This window comes from Pelobates fuscus, chromosome 8 (assembly GCF_036172605.1).
Source record: "Pelobates fuscus isolate aPelFus1 chromosome 8, aPelFus1.pri, whole genome shotgun sequence".
Taxonomy (NCBI): domain Eukaryota; kingdom Metazoa; phylum Chordata; class Amphibia; order Anura; family Pelobatidae; genus Pelobates; species Pelobates fuscus.
The window spans coordinates 89,588,528-89,606,934 of record NC_086324.1 but is presented as its reverse complement, the minus strand read 5'-3'; the positions used below and the strand labels follow the sequence as shown (position 1 = coordinate 89,606,934).

The window sequence follows — 18,407 nt, the reverse complement described above, 5'->3', positions numbered from 1 at the left end:
GGTAAAGACAGGTCCTACTGTTTTAATGTGAGCAAAGTAAAATCCCTGCTCACACCAGGGGATTGTCAGGTGTCCCCGTTTGTCAGTTATTCAGTGGTGCCAGATTGACAGGAATGCAGTGCTCAAAGTCAGTCCTGCATAAAGCTATTTAAAACTGAGAATTTAAATCTCTGGCTTGAAAGTCTGGTGTGAGCAGGGTCAAATCTAATAGTCACTGACTGACCAATGAGTTGTATTCAGCTCAAAATGAGCACTGCATATAGCCCTAAAATATTTGAAATCAATGTGGTGATTTTCCTGCTGCCATTAGTCCATAGATGATTCCTTATAGTCTGAATAGACTATCCAGGTGAAGGTCCCTTAAATTACAGTGGAAGAAACACAGAATACAAATTCTGGGTTTTGTTTTGGTTCACAACTTGGACAATTGTCTTCGTTTGCAAGGGGTTAACAGGATCGAAAACTATAAACTATATGAAGCCCATGATAGGAAAAAAAACCAACAACCCCACAACAACTGTTAACCAGACGGTGTGTGTGTGTACACACACACACACACACACACACACACACACACAAAGACAGCAGCTGTGGTATGACTGCACAGTTTACAGAGTAGATCCACTCATCCTATGAGATGAATGAACCTGCAGCTGGGAGATGAATTACTTATTGGGTGAGATCAAACCCCTAGAATAGGATGAGAGGCTACTGACTGGTGGAGTCTCTTCTAGAGGAGCAACAGGTCTTGAAGTTGCAGTCAGTTTTACTTAGTTGTGCAGCTTCAGGATCTTTAAACATGGTGTATTTTAACACTGTAATGCATCATCTATACAATGTAAAAAAGGGTGCCTTTGGTGACCACTGATTCCATTTAAGAGCTATTAACGTAGATAGATAGCACAGTGGCAGACTAAGCATTTTACACCCCCAAAATCCCTGTGACTTATTCTGCAATTTCAATTACAGTAGCGTAGTTCTTACAAGTAGCTCTGAAAGATCTGTAACTTTATGAATTGTTTAGAAGCAACATATTTATCTTCTCTAAAGTTTGATCATTTTGGCAGCACTTTATTAATGTATGCTTGTTCATGTGTGCTGTGCACACGCAATGTGATGAAAATCTCCCAGTGAAAAGGCTGCAAGTATTCATACTAAAATGTACACTTCTGACATAATCACAAATTGTGTTTTTTCCATATTAAATACACTATAGATATATATATTTTATTAGAAATATATTTTATTGCATTTAATTATATTATTTTTTTATAATATTTGGGGTTAATTAGCACAATTGTGGAGCAATCATCATGGAAACCAAATTATTACGTAAAAACTATACAATCCAGCAAAATGTGTCGCTCAAAAGTAACGCAATTTTTCCCAAAGAGATACAGGAAGAAGTTGTGGCAGGAGCTGGACTTTCTTGCATCTAAAAGGATTGTTTGCCTCTTCATTAACAAGTACTGTCCCAGCAAAACACACAACCACAGACGGAGTTTATTGTTTTCATGGAAAGTAACAGGCAATCTTTAGAGTTGCAAGCACAATATTAATTTATTTATACATAGATTGCTACAGATAAACACCCCACAACAATGTATTCCTTATTCACGGGGAGAGAAAAAAATTATAATTAGAACTAACAAAAGGTTGCCACTGGAATTATGACTTCATAATCAATCTGTCAATGTGCAAGTGGCATGTGACAGACCAGTACACCAACAGCTAAGAGGTACGTTGGGATCATAAGTATACTTAAAATCTGTTCTAACTTTTTTTCCATGATTTATAAAGGAAAGATTTAACCAATGTCATGAAGTTATAATGTTGACATTGTTGGAGTTAAGGGGAAGTTCCAAATCTATGCAGATAATACACAGTTCAAAAAGTAAAAGTGAACGGAAAAGATTGGTACAAAATGGAAAGATACTCCTAGAGTCGTTCATGAGCTAAAATGACTAACACAATAAATATTAGTGTATCAGAAGCTATTAATTTGCAAGAATGATAGGACAACATACCTTTATTAAGATCCCATCCATGAAATCCCATAATTTAATAGTACCATCCAACGAGCATGAATAAAGCTGAGGAATTGATAAAAATATCAAATTAAGGCATTGTAATATATACGATATACAAGTACACAGATCATTTACTATTTTAAAGACACTGGAGTCTAAAAGATTCAGCATGAACATGTTTGTGCTTTAGAATTCTGCTTCCTAGGGACCTTAAGATACCTTCACGCAAAAACACAGGATACAAAAAGCTTGGAACCAGGGAGCACTGACCCACAAAATATTACTGCCAGTACTACTACTTTGAGTATGCACATAACATCATGGTTGTCAAGGAACACCTCTACTTTGAGCATTTGGACTGTCTTCCAGCATTCATCCATTAAACAGTCAGGACCAATCTGTCATTCTAGATCTGAACAAACACATTGTGCTTTTGGGCATCAGAACAACCAATTTCACTAATGTGGACGTAGGGAACACAGCTTTAGTGGCATCTGAAGATGGGGTCAAAGCAGAGGAGAATAGAAGCCCCAGCCAAATGTTAAAGGGACACTATAGTCACCTGAACAACTTCAGCTTAATAAGGTTGTTCAGGTGAGTGCTACAGCTACCCGGAGCCTTTTTCTTGTAAGCACTGTATTTTCTGAGAAAATGCAGTGTTTACATTGGAAGCTTGGAACACCTCTTGTTGCAGTCAATCAGACGGCCACCAGAGGGACTTCCGAGTTCAGATGCCCTAAAAAGGCCTCTCGTCCGATGCATTCTGGGTGAATGCATCAGACGGGCTATCAGCACACAAAGCACTGTGAACGCGCTTTGTGTGCCAATAGCCTGTCAGCACTGCTGTGGGCGTGGCTTCAGCTGACAGCTGAAGCCCGAACCCACGCTTACTGTCCACAATAGTGTTTGAAGGGGGGGGGGGGGGGGAGGACCTACTCTCCTTCCCCCCCCACGGCCCCCCGCTGTGCGGCGGGTGGGGGCCCTAAAATTATCAATAAGGGGGGAACTATTGTCCCCCCCCGGCCCCCACCCCTGAGCGGTGGGTGGGGGCCCTAAATACAAAGGGGGGGACCCTAGTTAACCCTCCCCCCCCCCCCCAAAAAAATATATATAATATAAAAATATCTCCCTACCTACCCCCCTCACCCTAAAAATAATGAGGGGGGGGGAACATTAACTAAAAACCTGTAAAAAAAAAAAAGAGATAAAATCAACTTACAATTCGATGTTTTCTTTCTTCTAAAATCTTCTTTCTTCAGCCCCAAAAAAGGCCAAATAAAAAACAGTAGGTCCCCCCCCTTATCGATAATTTTAGGGCCCCCACCCGCCGCTCAGGGGTGGGGGCCGGGGGGGGGGACAGAAGGTCCCCCCGCTTATCGATAATTTTAGGGCCCCCACCCGCCGCTCAGGGGTGGGGGCAGTAGGTCCCCCCCTCATTGATAATTTTAGGGCCCCCACCCGCCGCTCAGGGGTGGGGGCCGGGGGGGGGACAGTAGGTCCCCCCCCTATTGATAATTTTAGAAAGCGAGCTGAGCTGTCAGTCAGACAGCTCAGCTCGCGAACGCGCATTCCGCGCACATGCGCGGTAAAGCGCTGAGGTTCTTCATAGGGCGGCATTCAATGCCGCTCTATGAAGAACGCGATTGGTGCAGCGCGAAGCCGCGCATGCGCACCACATCGCGAAGACGCTTCTCTGTGAGAAGCGTCGTATTGGGCCCCGCGATTTCGTCATTTTGACGAAAAAGGGGGCGCGGCCTAGCCGGGAGCTCGGCGCTGGAACGGAGGTAAGTTTTTAATATAAAAACACCTCGAAATTTGTTTTTAATTAATTAAAGTACATATAAAAGCAAGAAGGAAGGCTGGGGGACCTGTCTTTCTTGCTTTTATATGGTGACTATAGAGTCCCTTTAAGCCATTTTAAAATGGTTTGACTTCTTAAAATGCCATATAGTTAATAACTCATCCAATCTAGGTGGACTGAAGAAAGTTTTGAGGTTTTACAGCTTTCTGCAAGCATAACTCCACCATTAGCCAGACCTGCCCTTTTCTCAAAAGGTCTTCTGGAATGGAAGGTAAACAATGTACCCTGCCTGCTTCCCATAACGCAACATTGGCACAGGTGGGCCAGCACTAGATTTCTATGAAACACTGACACTTTAGTTTCATTGCCAGCACATTGATGTCAGAATGAAAAGAAACAGTTCCTATATAATGGAGCAAGCATTAGACACACTTGACAGAAGATTATCAAAGCATCTAGACCACATGTACTCTTGTTGTTTTGTTGTGCTGGAAAGTAAGCAAAATGTCTGATTGGAATGTATTCACAGGTGGCGGAGGGACTTAACCTTTATAAAGATTTATTAGAAAATCTATCTATATTTATCAATATCAGGAGAGCTGCATGTTTCTCATTTCCAATTTACATAGTACCAGTGTCTGTGGTTGGTAAACAACGGATTATCCTACCTGTAAGTGGTTTTGTGGGTTAAGTTCAATGCCAGTGACCAGATTCTTGTGACCTTGTAAAACATGAATGCATTCTTCTGTGGATGTGCTATATAATTTGATGAAATCACCGGAAACACACAGGAGGTATCTAACAAAGAATATAAAAGCATACATTTTTAAAGTGTTGATAGTAAAGTAATTTCAGCACTAGGAATTGGCAATGAAATATCAATGTATTTGCACCACCACTGAATGTGCGATCTTGCCATCACAGTACACCATACTCAAGAATCCATACTTTTCAGATTGAAGACAAATACAAACTTCACACATATAGCTTTATTTTTGTCCCTACCACTTGCATAAAGGGGTTTTGGGCTGCATGCAACATGGATTGAAATATCTGCTGGCAGAGTACTGCAGGAGTACTGAATGCACTGGGATAATTTAGGGTGAGACACGGATATTTTGAAAATGATGCACAATCATGTGTCTTACTGATGGAGCTTGCAGAGATATTTGAAGTCACCACTTGCAACTCCAGAATTACTCTGCTGTAATTTTGGCAACAGTCCATGATCTGATTGAGCTTGTACTCACCAATGCTTGTCTGGCTACCCATAGACAGGGTACTAAGTAAGGAAGGCTTGTCACCCTGATTTGAGGCACCTGATAAGTGATCAAAGAGTGGACCAACTGAACCAATGATATCTCAACAGGTATATATAAAGGAACACTATAGTCACCTAAATTATTTTAGCTAAATAAAGCAGTTTTAGTGTATAGATCATTCCCCTGCAATTTCACTGCTCAATTCACTGCCATTTAGGAGTCTACCAGCTTGAAGTGATTGATTATGACTGGTGAAGCCCTACCTATAGAACTCAGCGTGGCTCTAACTGTAATTTGGGCCATGGGACAAATTATCTGAGTATGAGGATGGGAGCTGACCTTGGGGGACTGCTATATATAAAGTCTGCACATGTGAACTAGCCACCCAATGCTTTCCTGACATCATTAATCTCAGCCAAGGAGGCGGGGCCAGCCACAGACAGAGGAGCAGCGCTACATGGAAGCAAAAGTAAGTTAACTTAAAAGAACACTATACTGTCAAAAATACAAACCAGTATTCCTGACACTATAGTGCTGGAATGCAGCATAAGGTCCCTGCCCCCCCCCCCCCTTTAGCTAGAGATTAAAGGTGATTATACTCGCCTTGTGTACCTCACCGTGGCTGGCCCTGCCTGGTCTTGTCCAATTCAACACTGAGGCTATTGTGCATGCGCAGCAAAAAGCTGCGCCAATCAGCATTTCCTCATAGAGATGCACTGAATCAATGTATCAGTATGGGGAACACTGACCCAGGAAGCACCTCTAGTAGCTGTCTGGGTGCCTGCCATTGGAGGTGTTCACAGGCAAGTAATGTAAACAGATACCAGAACAACTACAACAAGCTGTAGCTATTCTGGTGACTATAGTGTCCCTTTAAGAAGAATATTCCATCTTATTTCATGCAATATTTCCTTTTTTGGTCAACGAATTCCATTTAAAAAAAAGTTAAAGGGACACTGTAGTTACTAGAACAACTACAGCTTAAAGGGAGTCTCCAGTGCATGGAAAACAGATTTGTTTTCCTGGTACTGCAGAATTCTGCAGTGCCCCCATCCCTCCCACACCCCATCTTATGTTGCTGAAGAGGTTAAATCCCCTTCAGTGACTTACCTGAATCTAGCGCCAATGTCCCTCGGCGCTGGGTCAGGCTCCGCCCACGCTCCTCCACCGCGCATTAGACCTGCCCATAGGAAAGCATTATTCAATGCTTTCCTATGGAGATTCCGACGACGCTGGAGGTTCTCATGCATAGCGTGAGGATGTCCAGCGTCATTTAAAACGCTTTTCATGTTTTCAGAACCCGGAAGTCCCTTTAGTGGCTGATAGACAGCCACTAGATGAGGACTTACAGCTGCAAGGTAATTATTGCAGTTTATAAAAACTGCAATAATTACACTTGCAGGGTTAAGGGTGATGAAAGTTGGCACCCAGACCACTCCATTGAGCAGAAGTGGTCTGGGTGCCTGGAGTGTCCCTTTAATGAAGTTGTTCTGGTGAGTATAGTATGTCTCTGCAGGAATTTAAATGTAAACATTGCATTTTCAGAGAAAATGCAGTGTTCAGATTGCTGCTTCATAAAAACTTCTAGTGGCAGTCACTCAAATTGCCACTAGAGGTGCTTCCTGGGGAGACACTGAACACTTTCCATAGAGATGCATTGGCATATGGTGATTGTCACAGCGTGTTGTTTTGATGATCTGAGACAAGGAGGCAGAGCCACGCTGCCTTCTAATAATGGTAAGTTGTTTACTTATTAACAGGGGCACAGGGGGTTTCAGACAACTAAAATGGGGTTTTAACACTGTGATGTCAGGAATACACATTTGTATTCCTTTATTGTCATAATGTCAGGAGCACCCTGGCCCTGTTCCCTGGTAATGGGGCAAACTGTTTAACAACACCATGCTCAGAGGCTTCAAGCTCATCTGCTGACATGATTCAGGCTTCTGTTGAAGATGTAAACTGAGCCAGCTGCCATTAATTGGCCGCTCTCAGCCAATAAATGGCACACTGTGCAAAAAACATTCACACAGCATTGACATTAGCCAACACGGAACTTTTGATCTGTGCTGGCTAAAAAGACATCTTCATGATGCTACCAGAGGTGGAGTTACAACTACAAGCCAAGGCGCTAAACTCTGTATGTGCAACGTTTCAAAGTGAAATGCTGCACATATAGACTTCAGGCACCATGAACACTTCAAATAACTGAGGTGGTTATGGTGCTTGGAATAACCCTTAATATTTTTAAGTGTCATCATATTCTGCAGTGCAATCGTACAGTAGTGTTTCAAAATGCCAACATATATATAGGCAGGGCCCCATTTAAAAAAAAAATAATAATATATATATATATATATTTATTTTTTTAAATGGGGCCCTGCTCATACATTCTAGATGTGAACATATGGGTAGTCACATTGTCCTGCTTGCATTTGATGTCCACCAAGTACACTATCAGTCAGAGTGTGTGCCCTGGGCATGTATTAGAGCAATAGGAATATTGGTGAGAGCGAGCACACTGATCCTCATGGAGATCAGCAATACAGTATCTTCCCATATAACTCACTTGCCGTCTGCAGTAAACACTGCCCTCCGATAATTCAGCCTGCTCCCTCCACAACGGACCACACGGACATCACCCTCAGCGACCATTTCCCCACACTCTGCTCCCACTGGCCCTGATCACAGCACACGTGTGGAGCCGGAGGATAACCGGAACTGCCAACATACCATAGAGAGCCAACCAGAGCGTCCAACGCTGTCTATGGTTTAGCGTCGCATGCGCGTCAGAGGCCGCCATCTTTGTTCCTGGCACCTCACTTGTACTACCATAAATGTAACATAAACCAAAGAAATCCATGCGAAATGTAACCACTAGTAGTAAAATTAAAAGGCTGAGGTAAGAACCTCAGTGATACTATTTGTTGAAGTACTGTGTCAACTTGCCCTCTCCAAACATGGCTGGCAGCGCATTGTGAGGGCGTATCGTCATTCGTGCTCGGATGCGTGATGACATCACTGCGCCTTTCTACCAAAGTGGGTCTCAGCGCAGTGCTGCAAGGTAAGGTAGTGCCGAGGTAGATGTTTGGTGGGGGCGGGGATGAGAGGACTGCGAGGGATATCTGCGCTGCTGCAAGCTGAAGTGACGCAACGTTGGCCTTTTCCTAATTGTGTTTAATAGGTAGAGTGAGTGGATGTATTATTAGGCCGTTATGGTAAGAGTTCATTATCAGTCAGTGAATGGCTTGAGCTGTTAGAGTATAAATATTTTCTTAAAGGACCACTATAGGCACAAAGACCACTTCAGATTAATGAAGTGGTCTGGGTGCCAGGTCCAGCTAGGTTTAACCCTGCCTGCTGTAAAGATTGCAGTTTCAGAGAAACTGCTATGTTTGTATATGGGTTAATCCAGCCTCTAGTGGCTGTCTCATTTAAGAGAAAACGGGTAAGATTTAACGCCTTCCACCCCCTAGAGCCCGGCGGGAGGGGGACCCTAAGGTTGGGGGGGACGGACCTAGAGACCCTATAGTTTTCCTGGCACTATAGTGGTCCTTTAATTTGGGTGAGGGGATGTTGGTCTCTGGTAATTAAAGGACAACTGTCATCTCAAAACTCGTTTTAATATAATAATCCTTTCATCAAGTATTAAAAGGAAATATAGATTTTTTATTATGTATATATTAAAAAATGAGAAGCACTTATCCCAGTGTTTACCATATAACCGGATCCTTCAGCCAGATACATACACTGGGGATCAGGCAGTAAATATCGATTGTCAGTCTCTATGGTCTTCCCTGATTCTGTGTGTAGAGACTAGATATTGTAACGGTAGCGTTGCGGTTTTTTTTGTTGTTGTTTTTTTTTAAAGCGGCACTGTCATGCCGAACTTACCTTTCCCCAGTTGATTCCTATTCTCTCCCTCTCTCAGGATCTGTTCTTCTTTTCTTCCTATCTGCTATAGTTTTCTTTAAAACTTAAGAAAAAGTAGGGACTATTTCTCTTCTGGAGGTTTCCTACACAGTGACCAGCGGAGGAGCAAAGTGTGCTTCGTTTCCGGTGGTCACAGCAATTTTCCCATGATCCTTAGCTTTCCTCCCTGTTCCCACGATGCTTCCTGTCACTTAGACAGAACGCCGGCAAAACTGCCGAATTGCGTTCTAACAGTTTCTCCATTTGTGTTGGAACGCAATTCGGGACTTTGTTCGGATCGGAATTTCATTCGAATGAATGAAACTCCGATCCTATTCATTGCTGTGGCTGCATCTTGCAGCCGCTTAGTAGATAACTCCCTAATTCCCACGTTATTAGGGAGCTATGTACTAAAAGGATGAAAGACCTAAATTGGTCTTTCAGCCAAATTTACTAATACTAAGTAAAGATTACTTAGTATTAGTGAATAACATGCCCCTACTCGCTATACCGAGAGTAGGGGCATGTCTATTAAACAGTGAGCAGCCTGTGGCACAAAAAAAACCTATTGGCCCCACCCCTACTGTCTTGCTCCCACCCCTGCGCGGTGGGGGCTATAAATCACAATGGGGGGGACCTATTGTCCACCCCTCGCCCCACCCCTGCGCGGCGGGTGGGGGCCCTATATAAGAATGGTGGGGGGGACCTACTGTCCTCCCGCCATGCCCCCCACCCCTGAGAGGTGGGTGGGGGCCCTAAAAAACAATAAGGGAGGGCCTACTGTCCGCCCCCACCCCTGACCGGTGGGTGGGGGCCCTATATAAGAATGGTGGGGGGGGACCTACTGTCCTCCACCCCTGAGCGGTGGGTGGGGGCCATAAAAACCAGTAAGGGGGGGGGACCTACTGGCCCTAAATAAAAATTGGGGACCCCTAGTCACCTTTGATTGGGGGGGGTTTGTTTTAGGGCCCCCACCCGCCGCCCAGGGTGCTCACTGTTTAGTGGACATGCCCCTACTCGCGGTACAGCAAGTAGGGGCATTGGGGAGATTCTAATCTCCCTTATGCTATTATGGGGGTCATATTGACCCCCATAGAGTGAGGGGAGACCTGGGGGGCTTATGAAGTGGCGGGGAGCACTGCTCCCTGCCGCTTCTCTCTTTACATATTACAAGGAGGGAGCTGCGTGCCGGTAGCTCCCTCCTTGTAATAAACTGAACGAACAAACGAACACTGATACACAGTTTTAGTTTGTTCGGCTGATTTTTTTTATTCATTCATTCGTCTGTCTGATGAATGAATGAATAGATGAAATTCCCGTTCGCATGTCCAGGTGTTTAACTGGGCATGTGCGGGAATCTCAGTGCTATCTAGTGTGGGAAGATGACGTGTCCCACAGGGACTTCACCTACCCACACAAAGATGGCAGCGCCCTAAATATAGATCGGGGCAGAAAATAAAGATTAAAAATAGGTAATATGGGGGGCTTAGGGGCATTTGGGGGTGACTAGGGGGTCAATTGGATGTAGTGGAGGCGGGTTAAAAAACGGGATTCGGCCATGACAGTGCCGCTTTAACATCTACTTCATTTAAAAATATCGGTTTCTTTTCAATACTCGATTAAAGAATTATATTAAAAATAGTTTTCGGATAACAGTTGTCTTTTTAAATAGATATTTTTGTAGCAGCGATGCACAGGGACATTTTTTTTTTTTTTTTTTTTAAAGTTGAAAATGTCAGATAGAGTTGCTAAAAGTTAGGAACGTTGGTGCAACCTGTTCTATAGTAGTGATGGCTTATCATGGTACATGTCCCACAATGTCCATCTGGGGAGCCAAGGATGGTCATCACTGAGCTGTGGGTTCATGTTAACATAACACTTTGCAATGAAGCGATTCAACATGATAGAAAAGACAAAACTCTCCCCTGTTGTCAGACATTGGAGGAATTGATATAGACTATAATGCACACAACGCCTAGACACTTTCCCAACTATTTTGTTTGAGATTCACTTAGATGTACACATTTTCTGGCAGATAGATTGGATTTTTATTCTTATTTATTTATAATATTCCTTTTCATGTAAATAGTTAATCTAGGTAGTAAATATGTGGAAGAAGGTAAGCAAGCTTAGAAAAAAATCTATCTTGATAGCGCTAAAACAATGAAAACTGAAAACACAGTTTGCAGGGTGATCCTGTAAGTTTGACATTAAACTGTTACCTGTTATAAATCAGTAGTACTTAGCTATTAATCCCACAAAAATGTGTTATGCAAATACTTAAATGCCATGTATTTTATATCCTAATGGGTATCAAAACATTAGTTTAATTGATCACAATTTACCTTTAAAAGAGAACTGTCACTTCCCAGGAATTATAGACAAATACGTGTTTTTGAGGTAAATAAGGAATAAAGTTACCACATACCAATATTTTCCTTTCCCGGTGATGGGCCATGGCAACACTACTCCAGGGCTAGCTCCACCCACTACTGCCGTTGGATAGGAAATAAAATAATTCATTATAAATACCTCCCCTATGGCCCGGTCACCTTAGTTATTAACGAACCACACAAAACAGGATGGAGCGTAATGCTGCCATGACACATCACAAGGAGAGGAAAATATCGGTAAGTATGAGGTACATTTTCTCCTTTCCCAGCCATGGCAGCACTACACATGGGTCATATCCAAGCAAAAAAAGACATGGGAGTGAAAGAAAGAAAAAGCACTCCACAGAAATGTTAATAAAGGTAATATATATATATGTCAAAATCCGGATGCGAAAGGACTGCTTTGCCAAATTGTGATTCCTTAGAGGATCTAAGGCAGTCATGTCCAAAGTCCATTGCGGCCCTCGTTCCAGTTTAATACGGCCCCACAGGTAATTTGACTTTGGCTAATCTATCTGTTGTGGCCCCCCGAGAATCCCCGAGCGCCGCCCAGGATCCCTGGATCTTTGAACGCCACGGTCCTGAGCGGCGCGCGGGGATTCACTGGGGGCCAAGAGATCACGAGAACCCAGACGGACGTGCAGTCACTGTCTGTGTTTTCGCAATCTCTTGGACGTCACGCGATCTCTTGGATGTCGACGTCGCAGGATTTGCTTCCTTCTCCCTGAAGGGACAGAATGAAGGGAGACCGCATGAAAGAGAGACAGAGACATAATAAAGAGAGGCAGAATGAAAGAGACAGACATAATAAAGAGAGGCAGAATGAAAGAGACAGACATAATAAAAAGAGACAGACATAATAAAAAGAGGCAGAATGAAAGAGACAGACATAATAAAGAGAGGCAGAATGAAAGAGACAGACATAATAAAGAGGCAGAATGAAAGAGACAGACATAATAAAAAGAGGCAGAATGAAAGAGACAGACATAATAAAGAGAGGCAGAATGAAAGAGACAGACATAATAAAGAGAGGCAGAATGAAAGAGAAGGGACAGAATAAAGAGAGACAGAATGAAGAGGTGAAATGAAAAGTATGCCATTTGCAATAAACTTTGCATAAAATAGTTAATTTGCATTTCATTTTAATGGTTCAAAGAATGTCAGGCAAAATGGTCGGCCCTCACACATATTCACTTCATCAAATCTGGCCCTCTTTGAAAAAAGTTTGGACATCCCTGATCTAAGGTCTAGTTGATATGGACGGATATAAGTATGAGAAGACTATGTAGCTGCCCTACAAATCTGGTCTGTAGGAACATGTGCACCAGCTGCCCAGGAATCTGATAATGCCCTTGTGGATTTGCCTTCAAACCTTGGGATACCGGAATATGCTTTGCCTCACAAGCTTTAGAAAGAACTGTCACAACACATCTGTCACCTTTCTTACAAACTCCTAAAAGTATAAAGAGTCTGGACGACTTCCTCCAATCACTGGTTCTGTTGAGATAGACATCTCACAACATCTAGATAATAAAAATTCTCCTCTTCCTCTGAGGTTGAAGTGAAGAAAACTGTAACAACAATATTTTGATTGAGGTGGAAAGTTGACATCACTTTAGGCTTATATTCTGGTACAATCCTCCACACAAAATAAAGATGTGAAAACATTATCTGAGGAAAGAGTCTCCAGCTCTGATACTTTGACCAGAAGCAAGTACCACCAAAAACACTTTATTTTTTGTTGGCATCATGATAGGAATTTCTTCCAAAAGCTGATATGGAGCTGATTAATGAGCTGAAAGCACCAATGGTAAGTCCCAAGGTGGAGAGATGGAATTCAACGGGGGGCTGATTTAGAGCACTGATCTCATGAATTTTGCTACATCTGAATGCAAAGGCCACCTGATCCCTGAAATAGCCGAAACCTCTTCCTTAAGGACATTGATATTGTTGTCTAGGCCAGGGGTGAGCAATCTTCAGCCCTCCAGATGTTATGGACTACATTTGCCTTGATGCTTTGCTAGCGTTATGGCCCTAAGAGCATTAAATGAGATGTAGTCCAAAACATCTGGAGGGCCGCAGATTGCCCACCCCTGGTCTAGGCGTTACTGAAGGAAACTTAATAATTCTGCTGCAGCAAACGCCAAAAGGGAAGCACCTCTATTGGCTCTAACGTAATACGCTGCCGAGGTAGTCTTCCTTCTAGCATGCAACAAGCAAAAAAAAATATTGTGCAAGAGAATACTGAGAACGGACAGCAGCTCAAACAGCTTGCCCTTTTGGTGTGTCCCTGTTCAGATCTCAAGCTGGTTTTAGCTCATCTAACCATGCAATTTGCATATCAAACTGATCCCACCCTAAAGCTGGTTTTAGCTCATCTTTTGCCACCTATAGTTTCATGCAATGACCTTGGATGTATGGAGGCAAATGTTCCTAAATTGCCATACTAGATGATTTTTCCCTCTGCGACTTTGGCTATTTTTACTGGACAAATGAGAGATCTGTATGGGTTCCCTAGCCTGAGAGCCATTCGTCGTGCCTATTTTCTTGAGTATAACTCAATTGAACAGATTTTCATCCACCAGCCACCATTTCAGGGAGTGTTTTACTCTTGTTGATAAATTCATCTTCAGATTAAGATTGGTTCCTGAAATGAGAGAGAGGAATTTTGAGAAACTCTTAAATGTCATCTGGCACACCTGTCAAACCATATTGTAGATTTAAGGGATCCCAGGAGACTTAAACCACATGAAGAGGAAGCATCTATAGGATTTTAGTTTTCCGTCTGGGAGCTCTGCCTTCTGAAAGGGGAATCAATCCTTCTCTCCTGTTGAACATGGCTCTTAAATAGATACTTCGTTGAGAGAGAACAAGTTGGCTTTTCTTTAAATTCATCACCCATTCATGCTTTTCAAAGATAATTCTTGCCATGGTGCAATGAGGCACCAGCGTTGACTGATCGTTTGCCATCACAAGGCTGTTGTAAACCCCTTGAAGCCAAATCTCTGCAATCAGGAAAACCATGACCTTCGAGAAGTCTCTGAACACTAAACCAAAGGAGAGGGCCCTGAATTGGAGATGTTTGTCATTAAAGCAGAATCTTAAATATCTCTGATGTTATCTGGCAATAATCTTCATGTGGTGCTGAAATAGGTTTGTTTTACTTACCTGCACAAAATTCCAGTGGATTTCATACCTATAGCTCATCTCTATATTCTGGAAGCTGCCTTGGAGTGCTTTCAATTTGATCATGGTTATTTTGAGCAGTGGTTATTCTGCTCTGTGTTTGTGAGTGTCCATTATTCCTTCCTTTATATTTATTGCTAAAGGTTTTTATACAATGTTGGCTTTTGGTCCCTCTTTTTATACGTGCTGATGTCGATTTTATTTCATATTATTGTAAGTGCAATCTCAATCTCTGTGTATAGGCTTTTATATAATATTTATATATTTAGACTGCACACTTTGGGAAGCATATGATTTAAAGGCACAGGGCACATTATGCATGTAGTTCAATAAAATAAAAGTCATACAAATGTGTGTACAGGAAAAAGAACTGGGTGGGGTGATTTGACCATTGAAGAGGTATTTATAGACTAATTCTATTTTTCTTGTCCAATGGGAGTAGTGGGTGGAGCTAACCATGGAAGAGTGTTGCCATGCTTGGGAAATAAAATTAAGTTCAGATATAAGTATTGCTTATCCTCTGAATTTCACAAACTTGTATCCCGGTCAATTATTGTTTTAAGCACTGTCTTTTTTTACAAGGCAGTTAGCAGATAGGCATACAAAATTTAATTAAGCAATGTTTCCATTTGTCCTTGTCATGTATGATGTGTTCCCTGGCAGTGCCTGAACTGAACTGGATTTTGATGTCTTTTGCTACATCTTTAAGGGAACACCTCACTCACAATAACCACTACAGTGTGCTATAGTGGTTATGGTGCCAGGAAAGCCCTTCTTCCCCGAATGTAAAAAGTCATGCCTTTAGTAAATGATTGAATTCTTACCTGGGGTTTGCTGGCTGCTGCTGCTTTCCTGCTTTTCCTGGAAGCTCTCAGCTTTGAGCTAAGTCCAGTTGTGCAAAACTTAGCTCATTGCCTGAGAGCAATCAGCTCATGCACTATACCAATGATCTCGTCCGGCACTACAGGACTTAGCTCAGAATAGCTAATGGAAGCTCTTTGCTGAAGCTTATGGCTGAGAAGAGGCAGGGAACAGCACCTGGCAGACCCCATGAAGAAGTCAGACCATTCAATAATGGTTTGACTACTTAAATTGGAGGTAGGGCATTGGGACACTCTACCATAACTGCTACAGCACATTGTAGTTGTTATAAAATGAAAATATAATATTAGATTAAAAGGTTAACACAAGTTGTAGGTGATTTTTAATATTTTACCATTCCCCTTACACATTTTTTTTTCAAACTTTTTTTCTTTGTTTTTTTTTTCTTTGTAGATGAAATACTTACAAGGAAAGGGCAAAATTGCAGAAAAAAAAGCAAAGTAATCATATAAATATTTTCTTTGATCAAGGATGCTTCCTCCAGCAAGGTACCATGAGCTTTTAAATAATTTTTGCATGCTGCCATTTCACAAAGGAGTTCCACGTAAACTAAAGAAACAAATGGGGAGTGATGGGCACAGAGTTTATGTTGAGCTAATTGGATAAAGGTACAGAAGAAAGAACTAAAGCCAACGTTTTATCAATACGAAGGGACTTTAACTGTTTGTTCAGTTTAATTTGACTTAATTCATTTCAGTTTGTCTAATAGAATTCTCTAATGATTGAAGTGATACTGCATTGAGTTGAACAAGTCCCAACTATGTTCACTTGGATCTCTACATCTGGGAGATTCCAAATAGAAACTAAACAGCAATCAAATGATACTGATATCAGGAAAGAAGATGTAGCTAAATTAAAAATTGGGTTGGCATATCGGTAAGGGTTGTTAGGGTAGCTTTATAGCATTAGTGCAATCCCCCTAGTCTGTATCCATGAATACAGAATACAGAATACATAGTAGTGTTGCATTTCAGGTGTTTGTGAATAGCAGAATTAGCAATCTTATGAGAGATTTACGTACATTTTAACAAATTGCCAAATTGTAGTTTCCAAATATGGCTGGGATAAACCAATTTCTCATTTGTAAATTGCAAAATGGGTTTCTTTTACATAGTAAACTTTCAGTTGAAATCTCAGAATTTGTACAACCATATATTGTTCAGCGTTTGAATATACCTTTTAATGTTTTGTTTATGTTTAACAATCAGTGTTCTATTTTAGGAGGCAAAAGAAACTGAACGAACAAAATTACTCAGCGAGGACAAAATAAAATGAATATGTGTAAAAGGGGATCATGTGCACAAGATGATTTGGATGTTTTGCTTATTGACAGTAGAGGGGTTCCTTATACTATGAGTGAGAAAAGCAAATCTCATTGTGTCAGTGAGTTGCCAATTAAATGCAAAAAACAAACTGCATGTCACGCTCAGGCAAATGAGAAAGATTACAATTCTAAGTTTAAGAGAGAAGACAAGAGTTTAAAGTGTACTGACTGTTCAAAGCGTTTTAAATGGCCATCTCATTTAAAGCATCATATGCGGAGTCATACCAATGAAAGACCTTTTAAGTGCACTGTGTGCCCAAAGACCTTTAAGGATCCACATAAGCTTAATAGACATCAGCAAATCCACCCACAGTTTAAAAAAGACATGGTGTATTGGAAGCTATACAAGTGCAATATTTGTGATAAGAACTTCAAGTATCCCTCTGATCTTGATAAACATAACTTAATACATACAGGTGAGAAACCATTTAAATGCCCTATATGTGGTGCAGGCTTTAGACGTTTTGACCATTTGAAAAGGCATAATTTTGTTCACTCTGGTGATCGACCTTTTAAGTGTAGTGTTTGTGCAAAAGGCTTTGTGGAAGCCACTGAACTACTTAAACATGAACGAACCCACACTGGGAATAAACCTTACCAGTGCACCTTTTGTGAAAAGAGCTTTTACCATTTACGGAGCTTAAAGGAGCATGCAGCTGCAAAGCACGGTTTAGGAGCACTAGAGATGAAAACATTGTATAGAGATATCCGCAGCAGAATTGCTGCTGCAAAGGGAAACACCCAATACTCTAGTGAAACATCCACAAAGACTGGAAAAAACAGACTGGAACTAGAGAACTCTGAATGTATCTCTACAGAAGACAGCCCAAATGAGATCGTTGTATGTCTTTCTGATGATGAGAGTGAATCTGACACAAATATTAAAGACAAAGAATACTGGAAAATGTATTAATGTATGTGTTAAATATGTGTGTTTATTATTACAGTCTAAGGCAGGCTTCCCCAAACTACGGCCCTCCAGATGTTACTGAACTACACCTCCCATGATTCTATGAGTGAAATAGGCTGAGAATCATTGAGTTGTAGTTCAGCAACATCTGTAAGGCCGGGGTTTGGGGAAGCAAAATGCAACTTTCTTTCTGCTTAAAAGGACAGTATAAACATGTTTTCCTAATGTCATAGTGTTCTTTTCACTATTTAGATTATCTGGCACCCCTGTGAGCATTTAAAGGATCACTATAGTGTCAGGAAAACAAAGCGGTTTTCCTGACACTATAGTGCCCTGAGGGTGCCCCAAACCTCAGGGTCCCTCTCCCGTGGCGCTGAAGGGGTTAAAACACCTTCAGCAGCTTACCTTAATCCAGCGCCAGGCTCCCTCGGTGTTTGTGAACTCTCCTCCCCCGCCAACATCAGCTCCCCCATCCGATGTCAGCGGAGCCAAATGCGCATGCGCGGCAAGTGCCCCGCGCGCATTCAAAGTGTCCATAGGAAAGCATTTATCAGTGCTTTCCTATGGACGCCCTGCGTGATCGAGGCGAAATATGCGGAATTATTAAAATATCCGGAAGACAGCCACTAGAGGTTGGATTAATCCCAAATGTAAACATCGACCTGGCACCTAGACCACTTGATTGAGCTGAAGTGGTCTGGGTGACT

The 18,407-nt window shown here is 41.9% G+C and overlaps 2 protein-coding genes across 4 annotated transcripts in view; one reads left to right on the top strand and one right to left on the bottom strand.

Moving 5' to 3' along the window:
- Positions 1-7,821, bottom strand: part of WDR75 (WD repeat domain 75) — a 38,380-nt gene extending 30,559 nt beyond the window's left edge. For both annotated transcript variants that reach the window (XM_063430137.1, XM_063430138.1), the window contains exons 1-3: positions 7,663-7,821; positions 4,500-4,629; positions 2,028-2,093 (exon numbers count right to left, since the gene is read on the bottom strand). In XM_063430137.1, coding sequence (XP_063286207.1) covers positions 2,028-2,093; positions 4,500-4,629; positions 7,663-7,748 — 282 coding nt within the window. In that variant the 5' untranslated portion in view covers positions 7,749-7,821. The remainder of the gene's footprint in view (positions 1-2,027; positions 2,094-4,499; positions 4,630-7,662) is intronic.
- A 288-nt stretch (positions 7,822-8,109) lies between these two features.
- Positions 8,110-17,867, top strand: LOC134571653 (gastrula zinc finger protein XlCGF64.1-like). 2 transcript variants are annotated; one of them, XM_063430134.1, is made up of 3 exons: positions 8,110-8,157; positions 15,860-15,954; positions 16,688-17,867. In XM_063430134.1, the coding sequence occupies exon 3, from the start codon at positions 16,738-16,740 to the stop codon at positions 17,701-17,703; it is 966 nt and encodes a 321-aa protein (XP_063286204.1). In that variant the 5' UTR covers positions 8,110-8,157; positions 15,860-15,954; positions 16,688-16,737; the 3' UTR covers positions 17,704-17,867. The 2 variants fall into 2 exon arrangements, with proteins under 2 accessions (XP_063286204.1, XP_063286206.1); XM_063430136.1 differs by having other exon boundaries at positions 15,860-16,074.
- Positions 17,868-18,407: the final 540 nt, after the last annotated feature.

What these genes read in the sequence shown, in the direction of transcription:
- LOC134571653 (XM_063430134.1), top strand. Translation starts at nt 16,738, where the DNA reads ATGAATATGTGTAAAAGGGGATCATGTGCACAAGATGATTTGGATGTT.